This window comes from Colius striatus, chromosome 7 (assembly GCF_028858725.1).
Source record: "Colius striatus isolate bColStr4 chromosome 7, bColStr4.1.hap1, whole genome shotgun sequence".
NCBI classification, from domain to species: Eukaryota; Metazoa; Chordata; class Aves; order Coliiformes; family Coliidae; genus Colius; species Colius striatus.
Window position 1 is genome coordinate 29,892,813 of NC_084765.1, and position 9,494 is coordinate 29,902,306.

Here is a 9,494-nt window from a genome sequence, read left to right on the forward strand (position 1 = left end):
TCTTTCATTTATGCATATTTCACAAGAGTTCAGCTCTTCTCAATACTGACTAGAAACTATGGGCCTAAGTTTTCTTACATGCTCAGAGCAGACCTCTTAGTTCACCCTTGTTTTCTTGATCCAAGGTTAAAGATGAAAGAAGAAGAGTGGCGAGAAGCCCAGAGGGGATTTAATAAGGTCTGGCGAGAGCAGAATGAGAAGTATTACCTGAAGTCCTTGGACCACCAGGGCATCAACTTCAAGCAGAATGATACCAAGGTCCTGAGGTCAAAGAGTCTCCTCAATGAGATTGAAAGCATCTATGATGAGGTAAGATGGTCGTGGTTTCCTTCCCTCAAGCTTATGATCTCTGTAAGTGCAGTTTCAGTTCCTATTCCTTACCACTTGATGGGAGAGAAAGTCTGCACCACTGTCAGAGCTTTCTGAAAGGGTCCTGGGTGGAGAGAGGTGTTTGGGACTCATTTGTGTGCTGTGTTTCTCATTTGTAGAGGCAAGAGCAGGCTTCAGAAGACAATGCTGGAGTCCCCACAGGCCCACACTTATCACTAGCCTACGAAGACAAGCAGATCCTGGAAGACGCTGCCTCTCTCATCATCCACCACGTGAAGCGGCAAACAGGAATCCAGAAAGAGGACAAGTACAAAATCAAGCAGATCATGTATCACTTCATTCCAGACCTGCTGTTTGCTCAGCGAGGTGAACTCTCGGATGTGGAAGAAGAGGAAGAAGAGGAAATGGATGTGGATGAAGCTACTGGGGCTGCAAAAAAGCACAATGGTGTTGGGGGCAGTCCTCCCAAAACCAAGCTGATGTTCAACAACACGACGGCCCAGAAACTGCGGGGCATGGACGAGGTCTACAACCTCTTCTACGTGAACAGCAACTGGTATATCTTCATGAGGCTGCATCAGATCCTGTGCTTGCGACTGCTGAGGATCTGCACCCAGGCTGAGAGGCAGATTGAAGAGGAGACGCGGGAGAGGGAGTGGGAGAGGGAAGTGCTGGGCATAAAGCGAGACAAGAGCGACAGTCCCGCCATCCAGCTGCGGCTGAAGGAGCCAAGTGAGTGACTGCTGGGCAGGAAAGGTGCTTCTGTTTGTGGCATGTTGACAGGGCTTGTTGGGTGTCCCTTTAAGTGACCCTTTAAGATAGGGGGATCTCTTTATTGTAACTGGGCGGCACTGGGTTAGGGGAGGAGATGAGAGGGTGTGTGAGGTACATGGAACTGAGGAGCACAAGAGTAATATGCAGCAGTTGTTTCGTAAGAGCTTTTGTTTTACACTTGCATATCTTAAAGTACCCCTGAGCTCCCCAACTACAAGCTTTTTAAAAAGTCTTTCGGAAATAAAAACCTCACTGAGGAGGCTAGAGCTAGAAAGCAAGAGATTCTCAAAATACCTGTGGCCTTAAGGGGACTCATATAAAAGACAAATTTAAGCCTATTCTGGTGACTCTTCAGCTGGAATGGATAGTCAGTCTGAGGACCAAACCTCAAAGCGGCTCTTCCTGGAGGTGTTGTGTTCATCAATCTCATTCTCTCCTGTTGCAGTGGACATTGATGTTGAGGATTATTACCCAGCCTTCCTGGACATGGTGCGCAATCTCCTGGATGGGAACATGGACTCGTCGCAGTACGAGGACTCCCTGCGCGAGATGTTCACCATTCACGCCTACATCGCCTTCACCATGGACAAGCTGATCCAGAGCATTGTTCGGCAGGTGACTGCCAGCAGGGGCTGGAGGGCAGATGCTCCTGGGTAGAGAAGGCAGCTGGAGGAGTGTTTTATGCTTAAATGGGGAATTTCAGGGAGGGAGCAGGTAAATTCTGGGTGGTTTTTAAGCCAGCTCTAACACCGATATGATAAAAGGTAATTTCTGATGTATTTAAATTATTGAGAATAGCATCTCGTTGCATATAGAGTTCTCCTTTTGTTTTCCAAAAGTTTTAGGATATATGGATTCAACTTCAAAGCATCTCCAGAGCTAATCTTTAACTTTGAAGAAGAATTAAATAACATTTAAATATTTCTTTTCCTTTTCACCAGTGCCATAGGAGCAGTGCATGCCATTTCTAAAAAGCTTTGTCTCTTTTATCTGGCTGTTTAAGTAGCTCATTTTGGCTGTTAAACTCTAGTCCTTTTATTGGACTGGTAGGAAGAATGTGTGAGCAAGGGAAAACTTGATGTGCCTTTTTGAAGTGTAAAGAACAAAAACAGACAGAAGAGGCTAGAAGTGGAATGGCTTAAAAGGCCCTGCCTCTTTCAGGAGAGCAGAGCTGCTTTTGAGAAGCCCTCTACTTCAGTCTAGAGATTAACTGAATTGAAAAGACAGTTGAGTGACTTCTGATTTTTAAACTCGTACAAAATAAGGATTCGACGCTAAATCTCCCACCCTCCTCCTCAGGCACAGCAACAGTCCCTTGCTGAGAGGGTTGATGTACTAGGTCCTGGTGCTCTAGCCCTTCCCTTGCTGCTGATCAAGTTATTCCCTGACGATATTTTTCCTCCGAGTAGCTGTACTTTGCCACTAGATGTTTTTTAAAAGATATCATGAGATTTTTTTACAAGGCAGCAGAGATCTTCTGCAAATGGAAGAAGTTACTAAAAATGTAGCCTTAACTTCATGGTTTTTCAGCCTCTTTTTTTTTTTCCCCTTGGGCTTAAATATCTGGTTTCATCTTTCATAGAATCAGTTTAGTTGTAAAAGACTTCTAAGATCATCAAGTCCAACCACTGACCTCATACTGCCAATAGACCATATCCCTCAGCACTTCATCTATGTGTCTTTTGAATATCTCTAGGGATGGTGACTCCACCACCTCCCTGGGCTGCCCATTCCAATGATTAATAACCCTCTCAGTGAAAAAGTTCTTCTTAATGTCCAATATAAACCTCTCCTGTAGCAACCTGAGCCCATTTCCTTATGTCCTGTCATTCATTACTGGAGAGAAGAGACCAACCCCTACCTCACTGCAACTTCCTTCCAAGTAGTTGTAGAGAGTGATCATATCTCCTCTCAGCCTCCTCCAGAATAAACATCCCCAGCTCCCTCAAATACTCCTCATCAGACTTGTGCTCTGTTTCTTTCTGTTCTGTGCTGATGGGTGAGTAGCAGACTCCCTGATGGACATCTCCCCTCTGTTGTTTTTTGCAGCTCCAGCACATAGTGAGTGATGAGATCTGCGTGCAGGTGACAGACCTTTACCTGTCAGAGAACAGCAATGGAGCAACAGGAGGTCTTCTCGCCTCCCAGTCTTCTCGTGCACTTCTGGAGGCTGCATACCAGCGTAAAGCCGAGCAGCTCATGTCAGAGGAGAACTGCTTCAAGGTAAAGCTGGGCCATGAACCTCTGTGTCAGAGCAGCAAGCAGTGAGGGGGATGTCTTTTAAACAGGGAGAGGCAGCAGTCCTTCAAAAAAGGAGCCTGGTTTAGGCACCCAAGAGCTATGAATACTTTTTGTAGTTCTCAAAGTGAAAAGGAAAGTCTTGGTAGCATTTCCCCAGCCTTTAACACTTTAGGTTCATGCTTCTCTAAGGGCCCCTCAGAAACAAGGTTTCAAGAAGAAACCTGTAGCAGCAGTGAATATACTTTGTGCTTTGTGACAACTCTTGAGTTGTCACTCTCATAGTGCCTGCTTTGCTGTCACTGGTTTTCATTTGTTAGCTGTAACTCTCCTTTTTCTCTTGTGTCTCAGCCTTTGTCGACTGTGAAGAGATCTGCCAGTACTGACTGGGCATTAAGTCACTGCTGACTGCTTATGTTGCTAGATAAACCTGGGGCACTGTGCTAATCAAACCCATGCTTCCTTTGCGTGAGTTGCAGGAAGTAGTCAGGCCTTTTCTGAGCAAGTAAAGTACTTTGGATAAAAGTACTTATATACTGTGTATATAATCTCTCTTTCCTTGCCCTCCAACTTACATGGGAGGCTCGAGAAGGACCCACACCACTCCAAAAACAACAGCAAATAGAAAGATTTTGAGAAAGTTTTGCAATGTTTCTGTTCCTCAAAGATGGTGTGATTTGGCTGGTGTTTTCCCTTGTCAGGTGTGTGGGAAGCACAGGGGTTTCCCTGTAAAACTGTGCCAACTTACTTCATTCTTTCTTTGCCCCAGTGAGAGGTGCAGGTTGTTTTTTTCTGTTGCAAACCTCTTACTTGAAGTCTCTTCTGCCTTTTCTTTATAGCTGATGTTCATTCAGAGCAGAGGTCAAGTTCAGTTAACTATTGAACTGCTGGACACAGAAGAGGAGAACTCTGATGACCCTGTAGAAGCAGAGGTAAGAGCAGCTGACTGCAGTGGCCAAGGGGGCACTGGACAAAGGCAAAAAAAAAAGTTGATTGTTGTTGTGGTCCATTAGCACAGGATAAAGCAACATCAAAGACATGCCATAAAGCTCTTGGTGATCTGAGTAAGCAAATCCATTTTGGTTTATTTTGTATTGGAAAACCCTCAAAACAGTGTAGAGAAACGTTATACACATTTCTGGGGATAAGCTGTACAGAGCCTTGGCAAGTGACCTCATGTTTACTGGTAGCCTCCTTAACCGTCCCTTGTTGTTTGGTGGGATGGCAGTGGCTGATCTGTGCTCTGTGCTCACTTCCAGCGCTGGTCAGACTACGTGGAGCGGTACATCAACTCCGATTCTACCTCCCCTGAGCTCCGGGAACACCTGGCCCAGAAGCCAGTTTTCCTGCCGAGGTGAGTGGCCAGCTGTGCTGAGCTACCTAGAGAGCTGCTTCTGCTCCCACACGGTGCTGGGCCCTCAGTCTTACCATGACAGGAGCCATTGCCCTGGCAGTGTGGTGAAGAGATACCGTGCTGCTCTTCATCCTAAGAGCCTCTGGGTCTATTCCAGGCTCCTCTCAGTGACTGATACCTGACACAGTCTGTGGGCAGTCCTGCCTTGGCTTACAGTAACCCTCTACCTGAAAACAGCAGTTGCCACATTGGGGCTTTTCATCAGCAGGGAGCTGATTGTACATTTCAGAGATAAGATAAACCTGCTGGGATGACTCATAGAGGTCTGAGCCTGAATGACTGCAAGGGGCAGTTGTACTCCAGGCTGTCTGCCAGGCTTTTGAGGAGTCAGCAGAGATCCACCAGCTACATCTTCTAGTAGTGCTAGAAGGGTGAGCACTAATTCCAAAGGGCTTCTCTGGTTTGCAGGAACCTGAGACGGATCCGTAAGTGTCAGCGTGGTCGGGAGCAGCAGGAGAAGGAAGGGAAGGAGGGAAACAGTAAGAAGTCCATGGAGAACGTGGAGAGCTTGGACAAGCTGGAGTGTAAATTCAAACTGAACTCCTATAAGATGGTGTATGTGATCAAATCGGAGGATTACATGTACAGGAGGACCGCTCTGCTGCGAGCTCAGCAGGTAGGAGCGAGCGGAAGGACTGGGCTGGGCAGCTATTGTTTCCTGGGCCCCCTGCTCTGGTAGGGAGAGTCAGATGATGTATCCTTGTAGATCCTGATGAGTGACATTGAGAAGTCTTTGTTGCCAGGAGGATGGTGTGCTATTTTGTCCTCCCAAGGTACTAAAGATCTTCTGAATGTTCTTAAGGTGTAGTCTTTTCTTCTTCCATCTCTAACTTTGATTGTCTTCCCACCTCTCCTCTCTTCTTTCCAGAGAGTTTTAGTATGGTAGGACAATGATGTTGACCATAAGCTCTCCATTTTCTTCCAAGAAGTACTTCCCATGGGGGATATTCCCCCTATTTTAGGGAAGACCTGTCTTCTGTGTGTTCCTGTGGTGACGTGCCAGAGTGCCTGCTCTTCCAGGCCTTCCCCAAAGAGAAGCCAATCAGAGCACAAATCGTCAAATGTCTTCTCTTCCCCTGAATCCCTCTTGGTATCATCCCCTCCTCATTTCACAGTCACAGAGTGGGAGTGCTTCGGTTGCTCGTGTGGCAGAGCACAGGCAGCATCTGGCAGCCGCTCTAGAAAGGCAGCAGTTCTAGAAAAGCTGGTTTTGTGTCAAGGATGGGAGCAGTGAAGAATCCCTAGGGATCTTTTTCCAGGGCTTGGAAGTCCTGGAACCAAGACTCTGGGACATCTCACATCTAGCAGTCAATGCTCATGATTGCTGATTTAAATTGATATTTGACTTTTTGAAGTTACTCAAATGTGCTTTGGGTTTTTTGTGCCAAAAGTAACTGCTGGGGCAAGGGAAGGAGGAGGTGACTGGGATAGGTGAAGAGGCAGGGGAACAAAGTTGCAGGAGGAGAAGGAGGTGTTGGCTCTCTGTCTGTTCTCAAAATGGGAAGGTTGGGGTTTATTCAAAGTGAAAACAACCTGTGACTCCAGATCAGCCAAATTCAGGAGGATTCAGTTGGAGAAAGATTATTTGGGCTTCTCAACACTTTGACAGTCAGTTACTTTTCTCATCCCATGGGAATATTTCCATCCAATAGAATAAACAGGGAGCTTTAGCAGCAAACTCCAGTTCTAGCCTGACTGTTTAGATTTTTGAGGTTTGAAAGACTTGAATATAATTTTATTATCATCTATTTGAAGCAGAATGTTAAGCTTAATGTCATTGCTTAGAATGTAGAAGGAAACCTGCCAGATTTAGGCAAAAGTTACTGACTTAAGCAACTGGCAGCGGAGGTACCCAAGAGACTCTTGTCAGCTGTAGTAGTCTCTTCTGTAGCTGCAGAGATTGCTTTCAGTTTATTAAATTATTTACTTCTCTGAGCAAACTACTGACCACTGAGAAAATTCCCTGGGAGGTGAGGGAGTAGGAGAAGCGTGCACTGCTTCCTGACTATGAAATCAGGCTTCACAGCTCTGCTTTAGCCACATCATTAGGCTTGTAAAACAGCAACTTGCCATCTGTTTCTTGCTGAGGAAACACAAGTAATGGTTTTATCTCATTAGTTGTGAGTACAAGTTTGAAAAGATGTACGTCAGATGAGAGTGTTTTATTTCACTAGTGACTCTTTAAAACACCCACACTGAGGAATTTGATTGAATACCATCTATCTCAATCAACTGGCACAAACCTCGAGGTAAAGTTGTCTCATAAACAGGATACTACATGCCAGTATTTATCACAGAGAGTCTGAAGAGAAGTCCAGTTATTGAACTGTTAATTATATAGCATGCAGTATAGCCCCACAGCTATTGAAGTACACCAAAGGAGCTGCAGGAGCTGTGTTAAATCCAGCAGGTCTGTAGTTCAACAGTTAACACTGAGAAGCTGTCAGCCTTTGGGAGGAGAACAAGACAAATAATAAAATACGTAAGTTTTGATCTTGAGGCTTAACGATATTGGTTGGTTTTAATTATGACCTTAGTGATGGCTTTCAAGCCATGTCTTTAAACCAGCTGTCCTGAAGCAGATCCTCTCACCCAAGGTGTGTGCAAGTTTTCCTCTCCTGATGCTTCTCTTAAAAGGTCTGAGAAGCACCAGTTTAGACCTGACATGGTTCTTAATTTTCTGAATGGCTGGGACACTAAAATGTGTAGTGTGTGTTTAGCTGGCTCTCTCCTGGGACCACATGCCTCTGTGGGGGGCTGAAGACAGACTCAGAGGGATATGTGGGGTGTGTGTGGAGTCAAGGGTCTGCCTTGGCTCTTGGCTGCTTGAGGAGGAGGTGACAGTACCCTTTGGGCAGTGCAGAGGAATGCAGTGCTGGGCATGCAGCTCTCGGGCTCCTGCAGGGCGTGTTCTGTGGTCCCAGCCTGAGAGCTGCAGCGTTAAACAAAGAACTTAAACCTTTTGGTATTTGTGACTTTATTTTTCCTCTGTAATTGCTTTGGAGAGGAGATCTGGGTGGCCTTTATTGGAGTTTCTCCTGTGTTGTTAGCAAGGGCTGGTGTCTGCGTTACAGATTGCCTCTGGCTGTCGGTCCCCTCCGTGGCATCCGAGGCAGCTGAGCCTTGTGTGATGCTGCAGGCTGTGAGCCCAACAACCTTTCCCTAACACTTAATTCTTTCTGCAGTCCCACGAACGAGTGAGCAAGCGACTGCACCAGAGATTCCAGGCCTGGGTGGACAAATGGACCAAGGAGCACGTGCCCCGCGAAATGGCAGCGGAGACAAACAAGTGGCTTATGGGCGAAGGGTTGGAGGGCTTGGTGCCCTGCACTACCACCTGTGACACAGAGACCCTGCATTTTGTCAGCATTAACAAGTACCGCGTCAAATACAGCACGATATTCAAGACACCGTAAAGGTGCCCCGGGGCGAGGGAAGAGCCCAGGAGATGTGTGTGTGTGCGCGCATCAAGGAAAGGAGGAAGATGCCTTTCTTCCCTCACTGTGTATCTCCGTAACATGGCCACTTGACTAGTGCGTGGCTGGTACAAGCTGTCACCAGTGGGATCCCCCGCAGGGACGCGGGTCTGCGCCGATGCCTGCCGGGACCGCGGCCCGCCAGCCCTTGGACTGCGGCATGCGTCCCCCAGGGGCGGGAAGGACTCTTCTCTGAGCCATCCCAGAGAAACACGAGCTCGTACACACCAGCAGTGGTGAGGCTTTGACTCCACAGAGGCTCTGAGCGGTGAGGGAAGAGATCTGGAGGCTCTCCAGGACCGGACCGCTTGGATGTGTCCCGAAACGCCCAGGTGCCTGTTGCGACCGGATCCTCCCGCCCCCTCACACCGGCTGGGCTCCTGCCCCAGGTTGTGGGGCAGCCCCACTTCACGGAGCGGACCCTGGGTTCCTCCTGCCTCCCTCTCCTCCCTCCCAGGCTGGACTCGCCCTGTGCAGATCGGTCTATCCTTTCTAGTGCCAGTGGAAGCGTTTATTTTGTTTCATTTTTTGTTTCTTTTGTACCTGCTTGTTTACTAGTCTCTCCCAGTGCCATGCACCAGCTTTTCACACACATGTACGTACACACACACACAGCAGAGAACAGCGCGATTTTAACATGTTCCCTTCCTTTTTGTAAATAAATGTACAAATTGTCAATTTTTGGGTTTTTTTTTTTTGGTTTGGTTTTTTTGGGTTTGGTTTTGGTTTTTAATTAAAAGAAGTATGCTTGATGTGCTAGCATAACTGTACTAGCTTCTTGTGTACCATAGTACCAGGTGGCTTGAGAATTAGTACCGACAGACAGACCAATGGAGACATTTATTACACTTTTTACCAAAGGGAGTTATCATTGTAGTGCTTTTGTGTGGAAACTTTTCTCTCCTTTTTTTGTAAATAAAAATGTCTTTGTTCTTAACTGGAGGAAGACACTCGCTCATCCACAGCTCTCTTCCTGGTCTGAAAGGCACCGTGCAGCATGCAGTTTTTGAGGTGGGGGATGAGGGGGGAAGGTGGAGGGAGCACATCTGACCGTTTTATATGATTGGCGTCACAATCTGAGAGAAAAAAGCAGAGGCAGCGTGCGTGTTTTGTGGTTAACACAACTGAGGTGGTGTAAGCAGCTTGTTAAGATATATAAATGTATAGTATATAACTTGTAATTTTTTTAAAATGTTTCTTTTCCTGGTGGGTAATTTTTATCCACCTAGTCTTCCAGCTCCAAGGACCTTCGCTTTTGGGAA

General features: G+C 46.7%; 1 protein-coding gene across 3 annotated transcripts in view; it reads left to right on the plus strand.

Moving 5' to 3' along the window:
- Positions 1–9,174, plus strand: part of SIN3A (SIN3 transcription regulator family member A) — a 36,312-nt gene extending 27,138 nt beyond the window's left edge. For all 3 annotated transcript variants that reach the window (XM_061999341.1, XM_061999339.1, XM_061999340.1), the window contains exons 14-21: positions 126–309; positions 489–1,062; positions 1,550–1,719; positions 3,154–3,327; positions 4,182–4,274; positions 4,602–4,696; positions 5,165–5,372; positions 7,942–9,174. In XM_061999341.1, the coding sequence (XP_061855325.1) occupies positions 126–309; positions 489–1,062; positions 1,550–1,719; positions 3,154–3,327; positions 4,182–4,274; positions 4,602–4,696; positions 5,165–5,372; positions 7,942–8,172 (1,729 nt within the window). In that variant the 3' untranslated portion in view covers positions 8,173–9,174. The remainder of the gene's footprint in view (positions 1–125; positions 310–488; positions 1,063–1,549; positions 1,720–3,153; positions 3,328–4,181; positions 4,275–4,601; positions 4,697–5,164; positions 5,373–7,941) is intronic.
- The last annotated feature ends 320 nt before the right edge of the window (positions 9,175–9,494 follow it).